The 18,669-nt window shown below is 43.0% G+C and overlaps 1 protein-coding gene across 2 annotated transcripts in view; it reads left to right on the forward strand.

Annotated features, from left to right (window-relative positions):
* The window catches only part of GRIA1 (glutamate ionotropic receptor AMPA type subunit 1), a 331,029-nt gene that overhangs the window by 218,007 nt on the left and 94,353 nt on the right, over window positions 1–18,669 (forward strand). For both annotated transcript variants that reach the window (XM_002710324.6, XM_002710325.6), the window contains exons 9-11: window positions 3,861–3,971; window positions 4,671–4,877; window positions 12,286–12,656. In XM_002710324.6, coding sequence (XP_002710370.1) covers window positions 3,861–3,971; window positions 4,671–4,877; window positions 12,286–12,656 — 689 coding nt within the window. The remainder of the gene's footprint in view (window positions 1–3,860; window positions 3,972–4,670; window positions 4,878–12,285; window positions 12,657–18,669) is intronic.

Raw genomic sequence — 18,669 nt, forward strand, 5'->3', positions numbered from 1 at the left:
TCCAAATAACTTAATACTCTAGAGCAGTGCTTTATGATTTCGAACCACTAGCTCTCAGAAATTTTGTATATAAAGAGGAGTGTGCTTCCAAACTCATTTGACCATCTCTCCAGACTATATTCTTCTTGTGAATACTGATAATGTTAAATAACAAATTGAAAACTCAAATACATTGTAGTTTAGAAACCTAATTCATTACACTAATGAATATCTTTTAGCTTACTGACAATATGAACTGCATACTATGATAATTGTTTTAAAAGCTTTCTCTCAGTCCTCATAGCAGCCCCATGAGTCAGATACCCTTGTTGTACCCATTCTATAGAGCAGGAACTGAGGCCCACAGAGGTCAAATAATTTGCACAACTTAATATAGTTAGTAACTAGGAAAGCCTTGGTTTTAAACCAGGTCTATCTGAGGCCTTAATGACTGAGCCGCCTCTTTGGTTAAATGATATTTCTTTGTACACTGTGGGTTTTAGAGGAATTAGGAGAGTGTCAAGAGAACAATTTCTATTGAGCTTTGTAAAGTTTAAGTAGAAGCAGCGAACCTATTGGCTAATTGTGAAGGGAGAAGAGAGAAGAAAGGAGTAATATAAAGGAAGGAGCAAAACACACGTTAACACTATCAAAGAGGGGGAAAACAGAACCAATTTGGCAGACAGTCTCACAAGCTGAAATTGTGAAATAATCTTGCCTTTGAGGTCCATGAGATCTGAATTCCTGCTACCAGTCTGCTATATAAATTATCATTATAAATTAGGTTATTTGATCTCCCTAGGCCTACACTTTCTCATCTGTAAAACAGAGAATTAACTGCAGACTTGCCTGGACTAGTTACATAGTGTGAGGATCAGAAAAGTTAAATGTTGTGAAAATACTTTGGAGATTAAGAAATATATGAAAAATAATAAATCCTGCTGCATGATACACTGCCATAGTGATTTAACGCTTGTTAGACCACAGGATTCCTTGTAAAAGCAACTCTCAAGGAGAATTCCAATGCAAGAAGTGCATAAAAAGCAGAGCTGAGTGCTGGAGCACAGTTCCTGATCCCCCCCACCATGAAAGTGGTGAGGGGACCCCAGGTCCCCTAGGGTTCCTTTTAACACTGCATTAGCACAGTGAGGGAGGACAGACTGCAATGGGTCTTAAGCAAGTCCTCTGGTCTTCAAGCCTCTATTTCCCCTACGTTAAAAAAAAAGGGGGGGGGGGTTTGGATGAAATAACTCTTCAGGTCTCCTCCCACTGTGACATTCTAGAAATCTAAGTTTCTGGTTCTAGTGTCATTTAAGAGAAAAATCTCCTTCCACACTGACTAACAGTATCCTGCACAGACACATGCCAATTCACAGTGTCCTGAGGGACACACTCCCCCAGGCTTCTCAACTGTCCTACCAGCAACAGAGTCGACCGACCCCATGCTGGGTTGCATAAATGCTGAGATCCATTTGTTCTCTCCACAAATTATTCTTGAGCTGCTTCTCTGTTAAAGATGTTCTGGGCCAACATGGGGCCCTAGAATGTATACACTTTGGTCTTATCCACAAGGAACCTGCAGCAAAATGGCAAGATGTGCAAACAGCTATATCTCAGGGCTCTAATGTGAATACAGGGGGCACTCAAGGACTGGCTGGCAGCACACTGGGGTGCAGGAGGCCATGCTCCCACAGCCAATTGCCAGGACGCAGCTCCTATGGTCTTGGGGAACTTAATGCACTTCTTTGTGTCTCAGTTTTTTCATGCTTAAGATGCAGATGATAATTAACTACCTAACCTCATAGGTTGGTATGAGGATCAAAGTAGTTAAAAGCCGGCGCCGCGGCTCACTAGGCTAATCCTCCACCTTGCGGTACCGGCACCCCGGGTTCTAGTCCCAGTCAGGGCGCTGGATTCTGTCCCGGTTGCCCCTCTTCCAGGCCAGCTCTCTGCTGTGGCCCGGAGTGCAGTGGGGGATGGCCCAAGAATTTGGGCCCTGCACCCCATGGGAGACCAGGATAAGCACCTGGCTCCTGCCATAGGATCAGCGCGGTGCGCTGGCCTCAGTGCGCCAGCCGTGGCAGCCATTGGAGGGTGAACCAACGGCAAAAGGAAGACCTTTCTCTCTGTCTCTCTCTCACTGTCCACTCTGCCTGTCAAAAAAAAAAAGTAGTTAAAACACAGAAAGAAGTTTGAAGAGTGCCTGAAACACAGTCAGTATTCAATAAACTTCAAACTAACATGATTCTCAGCCCAGGATTTAGTCCCCTCCCACCAAAGTAGCCTCTGGAGACAGGGTACCAGGGTTCCAGCCAACCTCACTACCAAGCTGTGTCACCTTGGACAACTTAACGCACATCCCTAAGCCAGAGGAAATGGCACAAACTTTAAAGCACTTAAGCTCAGACACAGCAACACATAATCAATGGTAGCAGTTACTGCTGGTTCATGGCTGTGACATCTCAGGGAGAACTTTTGGTTTCCATCTGAAGGCACTGGGAAAGACATCAATCAAGGTGAAGGTGACATCTGAGATGACCACCTGGTACATGGCCTGGTTTTGGGGAGCCTGAGCCGAATTCTGGCTGTTGGTAGACCTGCCCATCCTTCTGCACATGAGCTGCCAGTTCTGCTTCCTTTTTCTCTTTTATATCTAGAACCAGCACAATGATCACAGAACAGAACACAACTGAGTAAAGAAAGAGAGAGATGATAGAAATAAATGGAGAGACAGAGGTAAAGGTAGAGATACTGACAGAACATCTAAGTATGTGTAGGTTTAGGAGTCGGGTGTGTGTGTGTGCATGGCATGTCATTCCACTGTTCCCAAAGCATAATTCCTGTTGCCTTCAGGACTGAGGCACCCTCCTCAGGCTGACATTCAAAGCCCTCTGTTACCTAGATGCTAGCACTTTCTATTCTCTTGACCTAACTTCATCTTCCACTCAAGATTGAATTTACACATTGGACAGAGTCCTTCTGTTGCTTTTGGGCTCAATTTTCTTTAGGCTGAAAAGTTTGGTTCCAACCTTTCCTTCTTTCATAATCTAAAGCCCTGCCTCTTCCTGCTGCTTTTTACCCTGCAGGGGATCCCACACTTTGTTTTATTTCTCTGAATTCTTATATCCATTCATTTATTACTTCTGGTTCCAGGTGTATGTGTGTGTTGTGACTACCGAAGCAGACCAGAGTTATTTTCATAAGGATGATCAGATTTCTCTGTCTCACTCCACCTTTCCACCCTCCACCCCAGTGTTTCAACTTTGTCTTGCACACAACAGGAATTTAGTAAATATTTGCTGAAAGAGTCAGTATGAATAACCTTTTGATACTTGAGAAATTAAGGTTGTCAATCGCCAGTTTTGGGTACTACTATATGATCAGTATTATAATCATTTATGCTAGGAAATAAGTAAATAAAAGATAAGATAACCATCCCAGAAATCAAATCTAGGTAGAAAAATAAGCTATCCTAAAATGCAAGTAAAAGGAATGTAATGTTTAAATCACGTGATTTCAACAACATCTCAGAATGAACTCAGGGAAGGCCAGGGTTAATAGGATGGAAAGGGGATTGTGGCCATGTAGAGGGAATGAAGTCCCCATAGCCCTGGCTCGCACTGTACACAACAGCTGAGCTGTGAAAACAGCCCTCACCACTAAGAACGGGCAGTTTCCAGGTTCAGCTCCACCTATGTGAGGCATTTCGCTAGGTGTAGAGTTGCGGTAACCTGCCTTTCACTTCTTGTTGTTTTCTACCTATACTTTGGAGTCCCCAGAGTGCCCCATACAGTGTGGTGTGATGCTGAGCTCCTTTCTGGTGTTGGCCAGTCCTGATGACTCAAGCTCACCTTACATCTCCATGTTCTTCTCATTAACAGATTGGTTACTGGAATGAAGATGATAAGTTTGTCCCTGCAGCCACGGATGCTCAAGCTGGGGGTGATAATTCAAGTGTTCAGAATAGAACCTACATCGTCACTACAATCCTCGTGAGTACCCAGTCCTGCACTAAAGTTACCTGGGGTCCAACTTGGACTAACATAAGGATTTTCTACCAGAAATGAAAGCTGCTTATTATTGTGGCCAAAATTCTGCCGTCAATAAAAACAAGGACTGGTAAAAAGGACTGCCCTAGAAATAAGAGGTTCTGAGCTTTCACCCTGTGTCTCTTATTTCATCAGCTCACATTCTGCTCTTGGATAAGCCACTTACATTCTTTTGAGCCCAATACATTAAACTTAATGGTGAGATTAAATCGTGTCTGTTTTCAATATTCTTTCAAAGAAAATCATCTAAAGCCCAGCACCTCTGTAGAGTAGAAACAAGTGAAGCTGCTGATTTGAATGACTGATGATTGTGAAAAACCTGGAGTCTGTTAGACTATTTCCCCTTCATGGTGCACCCAGAGGAACCTCAGAGAAATACAGAGCCCCTAGAACATAATTTGAAAAGCTCTGTGCTGTATTTCATACAGTAACTGATGAAACGATCTTGTTTTAACAAGCTTTCCTTCTTTTACCCAAATGTTAGTGGTAGGCTGGGGGTAGAAATCCAGGAAGTAGATTTAGGGGCTAGACAGACTTCTCCTATGTTGACTAATGTTGGTATACTCTCCTCTGCCATGCCAAAGTCTTGAGCCATGGGTTAACCCATAACCCAGATTCTCTGTCTTCTATTTTCTCTACCAGGAAGACCCTTATGTGATGCTCAAGAAGAATGCCAACCAGTTTGAGGGCAATGACCGCTACGAGGGCTACTGTGTAGAACTGGCAGCAGAGATTGCCAAGCATGTGGGCTACTCTTATCGTCTTGAGATCGTCAGTGACGGGAAATATGGAGCTCGAGATCCTGATACAAAGGCCTGGAATGGAATGGTGGGAGAGCTAGTCTATGGAGTAAGTTCCCTCCAGAATGGGATACTGTAGGACAGAAGAAGAGGGTTTAAGAGGAAACCATTTGATGGTTGTGTGTCCTTGCTGTTAGAGTCCTATCAGCCTCCATAACTGAAGATTGTTGCTGCAACTTCCAACTGAGTCAGGATACCTCCTCAATCTCCCTATTATCTGAAGTGTGCCCCTCCATTCCCCACCTAGAACGTCCTACTCCTTGTCCAAACCCTGTATCAAATATTAGTCTTTCCATGGTGTCTTCTTTCTCCCCACAATAGGTGTAAACTCCCCTTTAACCCTCTTTGCCTTACCCTGTAGAATTTAGTTTCTGCTTCTTTTAAGTCTTACACTGCCTTATAGAATGGCTACCTCTATAACAGTGGTAGGTCTACTGCATCTTTTTTTTTTTTTTTAAGTTGGCATTTTCAAAGTATAACTACATGGTACTCTTTTTTATTTGTGAATGGGATTTCTTTCTTTTGCTTTCTTTGTTTTCATTTTTAATTAGTTTTTAACATATTTCATGTGATTTGTAGATATAATTCTAAGAACATAATGATATTCCCTTCTTCCCTCCCTTCTTCCTTTCCCCTTCTGCTTCCCCCTCCCTTGTTCTCCTCCCTTTTTGAGATAACATATTTTAAATTTACATTAGAGTAAAAAGGTTTAATACTTCACCAAATAAGAATTTTAACAAATAAAAACCAAAAGACCCTAGTTTAGTGGGAATATGATGGCTATAAACAACTGAATGGGAAAATGATCATTTCACCCATATGCAGTACATTTTAAAGTAATCACAGATCATTAAAACTATAGTAGTACGACATTCTTAACCACTGGTTTGACAAAGGTGTAAAGCAAAATTTTATAAAACTATATTTGCAGTAATACTGATATGCACAGACTTTTCTTTCTTCTTCTTCTCCTTCTTCTTCTTTTTTGAATTTTAGCTCCCACACATGAGGAAGAACAGGTAGTATTTGTCTTTCTGGATCCAGCTTATTTTACTTAACATGATGTCCTCCACTTTTGTCCATTTTGCTGCAAACGGTAGAAGTTCATTCTTTTTTATTGCAAATATGTGATATATACATCACAAATTCTTATCCATTCATCTAATGATGGATGCCTTATTGGATTCCAAATTTTGGCTATTGTGAACAGTGCTGCTGTGAACATGGTGGTACAGGTTATCTCTCTGATACACTGTCTTCAAGTCTTTTGGGTATATACCCAGTAGTGGGATTGCTGGATTATATGGCAAGTGTATTTCTAGTATTTTAAGAAATCTCCACACTCTTTTCCACAGGTCTATAGTTCATTTTCACATCATGTGTTTGGTTGTGGTACCAAAGTAATGCTGGCCTCATATAGAGTTTCACAGAGTTCTACCTTGTATAATATTTTGGAATAGTTTGTATTGTACTGGAACTACTGCCTTTTTCAATGTTTTGTAGAATTTGGTAGTAAAGCTATCAGGTCCCATATTTTCCTTGATGGAAGACTTTTGATTACTGCTTCAATCTCATTGCTTGTTATGGATCTGTTTAGGTTATCTATTATATGGCTCACTATGGTTGAAATAGCTCCATATACAATTTCTGTAAAATCTTTAATAAATTGAGCAGTTCTTATAAACTACCAGCATTGTTCTAAGTATCTAGGGAAACACTAAGCAGCAAAAGAATCTGATTACTTGGGAAGAGGAATCTCAACATTTAACAAGGTAGAAAAGAAAAAGAGAACAGACAGTATAGAGTCTAGGAGTCTAATCTATATGATTTAGATAAGGGCTAAAGATGTGAGTTTGTCCAGTCCTCAGAAAGAAAGGATGTGGAAGGGCCAGTGCTGTGGTATAGAGGGTAAAGCTGCCACCTGTGATGCCATTATCCCATATGGGTGCCAATTCAAGTCCCGGCTGCTCCACTTCTAATCCAGCTCCCTGCTAATGTGCCTGAGAAAGCAGCAGAAGACGTCCCAACTGCTTGGGCCCCTGCATCCACGCGGGAGACCCAGAAGAAGCTCCTGGCTTCGGGCTGGCCCAGCTCCAGGCATTGAGGCCATTAGGGCAGTGAACCAGCAGATGAAAGATCTCTCTCTCTCTCTCCTTTCCTCCCTTTCCCTTTCTCTCAGTGTATAACCCTCTCTAACTCTGCATTTCAAATAAATAACTCTTTAAAAAAATGAGTGAAAGGATATGGAACTTGAAAACTGCCCGTATTCAAACAGAAAGAAAAACATCCCAGGAATTACAAAATATAAATAAGACAGTAGTGGAAGTAGTAAAGTCTAAGAGCAGAGTAAGAAAACACTGCTGGTTTCTGTTGAGGTCTTAGATTGAGGAATCATCAGGATAACTATAAGGCAATGGAAGAATTCTGCTGCCCTGGCTCCACACCCACATGTAGAAAATTCCAGGCAGGCTCTGTGAGCTGAAGCATTTGCAGAGCTCCAGGGAACCCAGGTCTACATTCAGTTCTGGTCAGAATAAAGCAACCATGTCAGATGACTTTAAATCTTACTGTCTCATATCAGGGCAAATGGTGTCATCATGGCTATGGGAGACATACAAAGGGAATTTAAAGAAGGAAAAGATTGACTAAAGAACAACTGCCTCAGGGAGGTGGCTTTTGAGCCGAACTGTGAAAGTGACTAATGAGTTGAGGAATGGATAAACTCATCTTTCCCCTGTTCTGCTTCCTTCTACTCCCTCTCACTCCACTGATGAAAGATAGAGACCTGGATGGTTTAGGCTGCATCTGCAGGCTGGTTTCCATGGGAACTTCCACCAAGCGCTTAAGGTCATCCCCATGGCAACTGTTATGAACTTTTCACCTTCTCCAGCATTATCTTCACCTTCACCTCATGTAATGCGGTTTCCTTAGTAAAAAGCCTGTGATCTGCGCAGAACAAAGGTATCGAACCTTCTATGGGCAAATCCCCCAGTCGCCAGCAGTGAGTCATTGGCCCAATACAGCGCAAACAAGCTGGATGGCTCGGCTGCTATCCCAGACCCAACTTCCCAGCCTTCACCAGGCCTGTCTCTCCACCCAGTATTCTGTCTGAACACTCCATGGTGCACCTATTGAACATCCTCTTTAATTTTACCTTGACTTTCCTTTTCTGTTCCCCTGGGGAAGAACAAAGGGATGTGGGGAAGTATCTCTTAATCACAAACCTCCAGTGAGGTCAAGAAAATTCATTGGAAGGCCTCCAAATTCATTCTTTCTGTGTCTTATAAACAGCTATCAATTAGTCTCTCTTTTCTGCCTTCAACTCCGCCTTATTTTTATCACTAATTACACTTCATGTAGTATGTGGCAGGACCCATGCTAAATACTTTACTCACATTCTTTCAATTACTGCTCACATCAACTTCATATGGAAGAAGAGATAATCTTCTGCACTTTATATGAGAATGCTGAGATCCAGGGAGCTTAGATAACTCCTAAGGAACACATAGCTGATGATAGCATAGTCAGAACATGCAGCCCTGGCTTTTGCACCCCACAGTGGGACACAGTGCTTCTGTAGAAATCACACCACATACTGGACTGAAAAGCCAGTATGAACTGAGACCACAGCAAAAGGTATCCTCAGCAAGAGAATGGAGTGCCCCTCCCTACACATACAGCATCTGCTCCTTTCATGCACAAGTTTTTGTGCCTTATTCCCAGGTATAATTCCTCTCTGTTCTTTGTCACAGCCAAGCAGAAAGGTAGTGTTACCAACAGAAACCTGGATTTGAGTTCCAACTCTGCCAATTTACTGACTACATGACTCGTGTAAGCCAGTGACCTCCTCCCAGGGTCTCAACTCTAATATGGGAAAGGTGAATCCTTTATCTCAGGGCTGTGTGGGAGTATTCACCTATGCAGTGCCTGGCTCAGAGGAGATCTCCATCCCTGACAATTCTGTCCATTTTTGCTTTTTTCTGCCATATCAAAGTTGGATTCTGTTTTCCCAAGAGAGTTTCTGGGCATCAAACATTTCACTGGGGGATCTCCAGGGTCAATGGTTCTCAGACTGCGGCCTCTGGTCCAGCAGAACAAGCAACACTGGGAACTTGGTAGAAATGCAGATTCTCATCCCAGGCCCTCTAGCTCTGCCCTCTGCTTTTCATAGCCCTCCAGGTGATTATGATGCATACCCAAGTTTAAAAACCATCGTCCTAAGATGTCAACTTCAGAGCCTGTGAAATGTTCAGACCTCACAGCATTCTCCTGTACTTGAATTATTTTTAAATTTTTTTTAAGATTTATTTATTTATTTGAAAGGCAGAGTTACACAGAGAGAGGAGAGGCAGAGGGAGAGAGAGAGAGAAGAGAGAGAGAGAGAGGTCTTCTACCCGCTGGTTCACTCCCCAATTGGCCGCAACGGCCAGAGCTGCGCCAATCCGAAGCCAGGAGCCAGGAGCTTCTTACAGGTCTTCCACACAGGTGCAGGGACCCAAGGACTTGGGCCATCTTCTACTGCTTTCCCAGGCCATAGCACAGAGCTGGATTGGAAGCAGAGCAGCCAGGACTCGAACTGGCACCCATATGGTATGTTGGCACTGCAAATAGTGGCTTTACCCACTATGCCACAGCGCCAGCCCAGTATTTGAATTATTTTGACCCTCACCACCAACTCCATGATATAGGTAAAACAAGAATCTTATTTTGTCTCTTTGTTTAATAAGGAAATTGTTATCCCAGAAGACAACTGTTTCACTTAAGGCTGTGGGGTCAGCAAGTTGCAAAGAAGGGCCATGTCTTAGATCAGCTCTGCTCTTGACCAACCCTGTGAAGCTATACTAACAACCTCAGCGGTAAAACTCAGCTCCTAAAGTCAGTCAAGGTTGAACAAGCTAAAATACTGCTGCTTTGCACAAACCATGTTCCTGTACAGGACCTGAGTTTCTTCTCTGTAAAACAGGCAGTTAAACTTACTCTCTTTCACTATGTGTTTGTCCTACACACAGGGCTTCCTTTAGGGAAATGCCCTACGGCAAATAATTTTAGAAATTTTACCCCTCTTGGGAATTCTCAGTGCATAATGAACGGTCTTTTAAAATTCTTAAGAAGTCTCACCCCAAAGTAATCTATTTAAATGCATATTTCCCAAATAAGTTTATTTTCGTGTTATGTTTATTAACATTAATTCAGAAATTACATTTCATAGAACACATTTTTGAACTGCTATAAGCACTGAGCACTAAGGTGATGGGGTTCTATAATTCTGTAATCTACGATCCCTTTATTAACTCATATCAGAAACATTGCAAGTCACTTCTGTTTCATTGCTCCCCCATTACTTTTCTATGCTAAGTTACAGAGAAAAGAGTGGATATCTTCTCCCTTGACTAGTTAGTAAGTATTTGTAAAAATTGTTAATATTATAGAGTATTAAGGAAAGAGAAAACAAGATTACTATGAAATTCACAACTGACTTCACATTGCTTTATGGAAAATTTCTTTCTGTAAGTGAGAATTTAAGTCATTCTGAAGCCAAGCATTTCATTACATTTAAGCACTTTCTCAGTAATCCCTGCCAATGAGTGTAACCCGAGATCTGTTCTAAGCAACAGCCAGCCAGTGGGTGGGTGGGTGAGCAGGGTCCTTGTCCATACAGCATTTGTCATCAGACTCACATGTGGGGACACAGCATCTTAAGACACCATTCGCCTCAAATAGACTTGCATAGGTATGTCTCTCATCTCAGAAAGCAATGTTGTGACATCTGTTCTCAGAAACCCTCTTGGGTTTCCAGGATCTCTTGATCCCAAGCCAACAGAGCAGTGGAATTTTACTGAGTGGCTACCAGTGTTTTTGCCATTTTATGAAGGTAGGAAAGTTAGAATGAGACCTGATAATTCTATGTTCAAGAATGAGGACACTCTTCATGTTTATCTATCTGCTGGCTTTGAAATTTAAATATTGAATTAACCGTGTTATTTCTTAGCCAGCTTCTTGAGAAACAAAAGTAGTTTTGATTCTAATTTACCATCTTGCCACGAAGCTTGTATTCACAAAGATCCTTCCTCTTGAAATGCTGTTCCATCCCAGAACAACCTGAGAAAGCCCCACCATTCTGCCAATGCCAATTCATATGTCACCTCCTTCGTGAGGCATTCCCTGGCCTCCCCAGCCAGAATGAATCCCCTCCCTGGTCTTCTGTGTATATTTTATCTCTTGACAGCACATATCCTGTCTACCATGTAGAATGGAAAAGTAAGTGTGTGTGTGTGTGTGTGTGTGTGTATAAATCTGTCCTACTAGTTTCTAATTCTAACCTGAATGTGGAGATTGTGGAGATTCTAATTTACTTAGAGCTTCCAGCCTAGAACTTGGACATAAAAACATGCTTACTGAATTAGATTTGCCTTGTTAGCAAAAATGATCTTGGTGGCAGGTTAAAGACTCAATTCAGGCTGGCGCCGCGGCTCAATAGGCTCATCCTCTGCCTTGTGGCGCCGGCACACCAGGTTCTAGTCCCGGTCGGGGCGCCGGATTCTGTCCCGGATGCCCCTCTTCCAGGCCAGCTCTCTGCCACTTTCCAGGGAGTGCAGTGGAGGATGGCCCAAGTGCTTGGGCCCTGCACCCCATGGGAGACCAGGATAAGTACCTGGCTCCTGCCATCGGATCAGCGTGGTGTGCTGGCCGCAGCGGCCATTGGAGGGTGAACCAACGGCAAAGGAAGACCTTTCTCTCTGTCTCTCTCTCTCACTGTCCACTTTGCCTGTCAAAAAAATAAATAAATAAAAATAAATAAATAAAAAAATAAAATAAAAAAACTCAATTCAAACTTGCCTAGGCAAACAGGAGGACTGACTCATGTTTCTGGTGACAAACAGGAATATATTGACTCACATTCCTTGAAGGGGTCCCAGAACCGGTCCTGAATTTAGAGTGGGCCAACTGATCGTAGCAGGGATCACCCCCTCCACCTCTCAGCTCTGGCTTTTAGGTATCATTCTAATTAAACCCCCTGGAGTCCTGTGCATCCATGAATGACTCTTTGGCCAGAAAAGTATGCTGATTGGCCAAACTGGGTCATGTGCTTTCTCATGTGATCTGTGTGATCGGCCCTATTCCAACCTGAAGGCAGAACTGAGAATGGGGCAAGAGTGGTTCTCTCACCAGAGAAAGGAGGCATGACTGCTGGCTGCCAAAGCAATAGGTAACACAAAAGCTCCCTCCTTGAAGAATGAGGAAGAAGCATCTAACAAGTAAGAACGTTGAGTGATGGGATAACCGCTCCTGTAGCTACTGAGGTGGCCCTCTATTTGTCAGAAATACATTACAGAGCAAGAAGGGATGGACTTCTGAGACTCTCTTGTACTCTCACACCCTTTAGGATACAAAAGAATGTTCACAGTGAAAAGAGAAATAAGAAAACAAAATTCAACCACATTTATTTTTTTTTCCAGAGAGCAGACGTGGCAGTGGCACCCTTAACTATCACCCTGGTCCGGGAAGAGGTTATAGACTTCTCCAAGCCATTTATGAGTTTGGGAATCTCCATCATGATCAAAAAACCACAAAAGTCCAAGCCGGGAGTCTTCTCCTTCCTTGATCCTTTGGCTTACGAGATTTGGATGTGCATTGTTTTTGCCTACATCGGAGTGAGTGTCGTCCTCTTCCTGGTCAGCCGCTTCAGCCCCTATGAATGGCACAGTGAAGAGTTTGAGGAAGGGCGTGACCAGACAACCAGTGACCAGTCCAATGAGTTTGGAATATTCAACAGCTTGTGGTTCTCCCTTGGAGCCTTCATGCAGCAAGGCTGTGACATTTCTCCCAGGTCAGTCAGCTCTTCTCAACCTTTTTTGTTCAATGCTGTTTTTCACTCAGAAAAAAAAAATACTAGGACATTTAAGAGATAAGAATTCTGTCCATACTTTTCTGTATTCAGTTTTCCAGTTATTTACTGCCAACTGTTCGTTGCATGCGGTGGATTACCTAGACTCACCTGTGGCTGGGCTAGTTCTGCCTGCTCTCTTGTGATGTATTCTGTCAAGATTAATAGGCTTATCCATGACTCCAGTGTTCTGTAGTTCAAAAGTACAGGAAATACTGAGGGGAGAGTATAGCATAACTAAGATTTACCGAGCACCTATCATATGCCAAAGAAGATCCTGAGTTCTCTGTGTATACCATCTCACTGAATCCCCACAGAAACATGAAGTAGAATTCTCATTTTACTTCCTTTTACAAATGAGAGAACACATAAATGTTGTCTGTCTTGCCAACTCCCTGTAGCAGGTGGGCTTTCTTTGTGGCCCCAAGTAGGTCATCTCTGCCTACCAGACACTGGCTCCTTCATCTTAAAGAAAAAATGATCATCTTTTTTGGTTTTAAGATAGACCTTGGAAATAATCTAGCTCTACTAGTGATGTAACTTTGTTTCCTATGATACAAAAAGGGGCAGGTCTCAAAGATGCTTCATATTGCATTAAAAGCACTAGGGTAACTGAATAGTAGAGTTTCAGCCTCCCCCATGAAACCAGAGTGGCTCCTTTCTGTCTGTGTTAGCTATGGGGCCTTGGAATATAATCTATTTTGGAAAATGGTGATTCTGAAGCTAACAAAGGAGGAAGGGTAGAAAGGAAAGGTGGGGGGCAAGGGCAAAGAAATTTGAACACTACCAATCTATAACAGTTCCCACATTCCTGACTTCCTGTCTTTATATGTAATGTTCTTTCAGCTACATTCTAGAATGTTAATACCACAAATGGCTTCCGATTTACCTGATGAATAAGCCCTGGCTGTATTTCTTTTTCTGGTTGCTTAATGTCTATGACCACTTTTTCTACCAGGCATTGTTTGTAGATTACCAAATCTCATAAGTATGCAGGAGGGCATGGCTTACAATTTGGCTTTCCCAGAATTTCTGGGGGCATGAATGCATCAATATCAAGGCCTCATGCGGCTGCACTGGACATATCTTCACCATCTGTCTATGTTTAGCAATTGGGTATTGATGAAGACCAATATTCCTGAGCAGCAACAGAGTAAAATTTCCTAACAAGCTTCCCCCAGGACTTATTTTGACTGCTGTATAATTTAGAAAGTCTCATCATGTACCATTATAATCTTGTTTTTCTTTAAATAAGGAGACAGTCAGCTGGGGGAGGGGGAACGTGGGAGAGGAGGTGTGAGACTGGATGCTTGGCCAATACTGGCAAACACATGGTGAAAAGTGGAAAGAACCAGGCAGGGAAAGGACTTGCTTAAAAATAAACCTTGCCAGTGAATAAACAGTGGGCAGAAATGATTTTTATCTAGTTAGTATAACATCAAATAATGCACATGTCAGAAAAGATCCAAGGATCTGTTTTTCTCCATTATTTCCCTCACTGGGGCATCTTACCTATTTATAGCACCCCTGTGGTCTCACATTAGGGTATGTGTTCAAATTCCCCACCATTTCTCCAGAGTCCTCAAGGTCATGGTTCACAAACCAAGTTCTCTGTCAGCACATCTTCTTTTGTTTTACCCATGCAGAGTTTGGCAATGCTTATCCACAAATGAGTGGCAGCCACCTTCTTTAGGGGACCCATGCACTTGCCATTTCCCCACAGCCCCAGCTGACTTCCTTCATTTCTGTGTAACTCAGCTGGTCCCAGAGGGTATTTGAGTTTGGGGCCTGTGGCTGCAAGAGGACTTGAAAACTGTGTGTGTTGGACTTCTGGGGTTCCCACCTGGGTATTTTAGGAGCTGGCATTGAGATGAAGATGAGACAACAGCAATGCACCCAACTTTCCTCCTTCCTAGCTTTGCTCAAACAATTCTACTTTGTGCCTATGTCACTGCACCGAAAAATAGGAATCATCACTACCTGAAGCATTCTGACAAGGTTTGCAAGAAATCAACACATGTGGAACCACAATGCCCAGCCTTCACATGGGAACCACTTAAAATAGATGCTTTTAAAATTATATTAGTGATTTTATCTCTTGGCTGACTAAGCTTCACTGGAAGGAAGAGTGTCATCGATTACAATGACTTGAAAGCTATGTATCCACATCTGGGGAGGTCTAAGAACTAAGAAAATAACTGGAAGTTCACTCCAGAGACCAGCAATACCTGGTTTCTTCTTATAGGAACTGGGGGAAAGGATCTGTGACTTTAGATGAAAGGGGCTGACAGACACAGGCATGGACTGCCAGCCCAGGAGTTTTATCCAGTTGAGTGCACTTCTCCTTGTCAAGCCCACCCTAATCCCAGAGTTGAGGAGCCTGTAGAAACAACCTCAAGAGAATTTATGTCTCTTGAAAATACATATAAAGAGAAAAGACATGGAGGAGTATCTGACCTAGTGGTTGAGATGCCACTCAGAATGGCTGCATCCCATATAGGAGTGCCTGAGTTCAAATCCTGGCTCCACTTGTGATTCCAATTTCCTGCTAGAGCACGCCTTGGGAGGCAGTGGTAATAGCTCAATTACCTGTGTCCCAGACAAACATACGCAAGACCTAGATTGAGTTTCCTGATCATAGATTCAACCTGGCACAACCCCAGAAGTACTAAGCATCTGGGAAGTGAATCAGTAAATAGGATGTCTCCTTCTGTCTTTCTGGTTTTCAAATAAAATAGATAATTTCTAAAAAGAGAGGACAAAGAGATGGAGAGGTGGGAGGGTGGAGGAGGAGGAGCAGGGAGAGGAGGGAGGTACAGAGGGATGGGGAGGAAAGGGGAAGAGAAAAGAGATATATTGTATCTTACCTTGGGCCAGACAGGAGGTAATGATGCTAAAATGATGAACAGGGAGGACCAAAGACCAACCAGACAATGATCAATGCCAGCAGAAACTGTTGCTATTGTTATTGTTGTTTATATATTTCCTGATGAAGTCAACCAGTTTCATAAGCCTCTCACTGGGTGTTACAGTGGAAAGTATTTGCATATGTTAAACATCCCTCCAAATGGGTTCATTGTTCCTGCTACTTATTTCAAGAATATACCATAAATCTTTGGGGCTGGCACTGTGGCGCAGCAGGTTAAGCCACCACCTGAATAGCCAGCATCTCCACCAGTTGGTATCCCAGCTGTTCCACTTCCAATCTGGCTCACTGCTAATGTGCCTGGGAAAGCACCAGAAGATGGCCCAAGTGCTTGGGCCCCTGCACGCATGTAGGAGACACTGATGAAGCTCCTGGATCCTAGCTTCAGACCAGCCTGGCACTGGTTGTTACAGTCATTTGGGTAGTGAACTAGCAGATGGAAGATCTGTTTCTCTCTCTCTCTCTCTCTCTCTCTCTGACTTTCTAATAATAAATAAATAACTCTTCCTAAAAATATATGCCATAAAACCTCGCTAATTTAGTATTAGGAGACTAGGTTCCCTCTGAATTACATGTATCTATATACATACACAAATATCTGCACCTCTTTCTAATTCTTCAAATTTAACATTAATGTCTAGCAAATTAAAACCAACAAAATATGGCTAAATGTAGTTGTCTACAAGTTGCAAATCAAGCCTGGCCACAGTAAAATGAACAGATGGGGGTGATCTTTCTCATGCTGTAAGAAATGTGTAGAAAACAGTGGCTTTTGAGTCAGTGAAATCAGGATTAACTATTCTGTGGTTGTCTTGGCCTTTTGTTCTTATTCCCAAGATGGTAGCTCCTAGATACCTGTTCATGTTCAAGTTCAAGCAGCATGAAGGACAAGAAGTATTCCCAGCTCTTCTGTCTCACTGGATCAGGAAAACAAACCTTAACAAAATAGTCCCCACTCCTAACAGACATCCGTTTCTATCTCATGGGTCGGAACAGTGGCCCATGATCACTTCCGATGGCAAGGAAGATGGGAAGTTAAGAATTTAGGAACTGCAGCTGCTGGCGCAGAGGAGATAGGAACAGATGTCAGGAGCGGCAGATGGGCAGTCAGCAGCCTTGGTCACTATGTCACAAGTGGATATCTCCTCCCCTGGTACCAGGAATAGATCAAATAATCTAATTAACACATTCATTGATGTATGCCAGGAAATGCTACTGAAATGCTTTAAAGACTCCTCCTCTCTGCCTTTGAAATGTTTATATGATAAACTGATTTTGTGTAGCCTATTTTAACATTAAACATTAAAATTCAGCTTAGCTGTGATCAAAGATTACAAATTTTCTTCATTAGGTTGATAGTGAGATTAAAAAGCCATCCGTGAATTGGCTGCTTTGTCAGCCTGCTCCTTGTACCCAAAGAACTATTTTAGCAGCTACTTTAGATTCCTTTTTCCATACATAAAAACATTCTCAGAAGGAACATATTAATGGGGGAACAAAAATCATCACAAACAAAATTTATCTTTGGTTCCCCTAACTTTCCTGTCTGTACCTTTTCCCTCTATTTATGGCCAATATCATTTATTCACTCAACATTCATTACTGACTGCCACAAGATGCACAGCATGGTTCTAGGTATGCAATCTATGAAGATATATTGATGAGGGAGACTGGGGGTAGGAGCCTTTGCTTCCAGGAGCTGGCAGAACAGTGGCATGAGACAGACATTAAACAAGCAATTGTGAAAGTATAAATTGTGATGTGCTATGAATAAAATGAACCTGCTGTTGCAATAGATAATAAAGGAAGTGGAATTAAAGCCGAGTTACTTAGAGTGTTCCAGGAAGGCTTTCCTGCGGAGCTGAAGGGGGAGGAGGGAGCTAGACTTGCAGAGAGCTGAGAGACATAAACAGCCTTGTGCATAGGACCTCAGGTAGAAAACAGCTTAGTGCTCTCAAGGCCTGGAGCAGCAACCAGTGTTGTCTGGCTTGTGGTGAATGAAGCGAACAGGGGTTTGAAATACTATCAGAGAAGAGAAGACAGAGGCCACCTAATGCAGGACCCTGCGGCCTTAGCTTCAATAAAGGGTTTTACTCAGAATGCAGTGGAAAGCCACTGGACAGCTTTAAGCAAGAGAAGGGTTGATTTGCATGTCAAAATGCCGCTCTGGGGAGCTTTGAGGGAAATGAATTAGGGCTGAGAAGTGTCCAGAGTGGAAGCAGAAGGACTAAGCAAGAGGCTCTCATGGCCATCCAGGGAAATTACAGTGATGGAAATCATAATGATGGTCGTGGACATGTTTTATGGTTTACTTCAAACTGCAATTGACAGGACTTGCTGAGAGACTGGACTTGTGAGGATGAAAAGCGGAGGATTCAAGGATGAATCCATGAGGAATGGAGCATCTGGAAAACGCAGACCTATGCTTCCAGAGAGCTTTAGTTCTGAGGCAGACACTTAGGACACTTTAGGAAGCTGAGGCCCAAGAGCAGGGGGGATGGATTTCCTTAAAGTCCTACAGATACTCCCTGTGCCTGGCCTGTGGATGCCGGATAGCATGCTACCCTACCAGGCAGTCTCAACCCAAGGCCTCTGGGCCTACAGGAAAACTGACTGTGCTGGCCTTGTTTGTTAACAGCTGAGGGAAAAGCAGGCAAAGCGAAAATACTGTGGTGAACCCCTCTGTGACACTTCCTGATAACCTGGCCTGCAGGAGGAGGCAGGGTCACCAGAAAGGCCACTGCCTTCAATAGGCACAATTACCATTCTCTGTGTCAGGGCCTTGCTTACAGGAGCAGGCAAGGACCCTGGGATCAAAGTTTGTTGTTGGAACCATTTCTGGCTGCCCCATGGACCTTCTTTTCTGTACTTCTAAGCTGTCTTCCTCAGAAAGCACCATGGTTCAATGACTTTGAGACGATAATGACCTTCTACCCTGGGGCAGAAGGGAGAAAGGAGGCTGTGAAATATGTGTAGGTCTCCTTCCAACAGCAGAATTTCCAGCTGCACAGATCTGGGGTGGGATCAGAG

Source organism: Oryctolagus cuniculus, chromosome 6, assembly GCF_051225735.1.
Source record: "Oryctolagus cuniculus isolate XC-2025 breed Fujian yellow rabbit chromosome 6, ASM5122573v1, whole genome shotgun sequence".
NCBI classification, from domain to species: Eukaryota; Metazoa; Chordata; class Mammalia; order Lagomorpha; family Leporidae; genus Oryctolagus; species Oryctolagus cuniculus.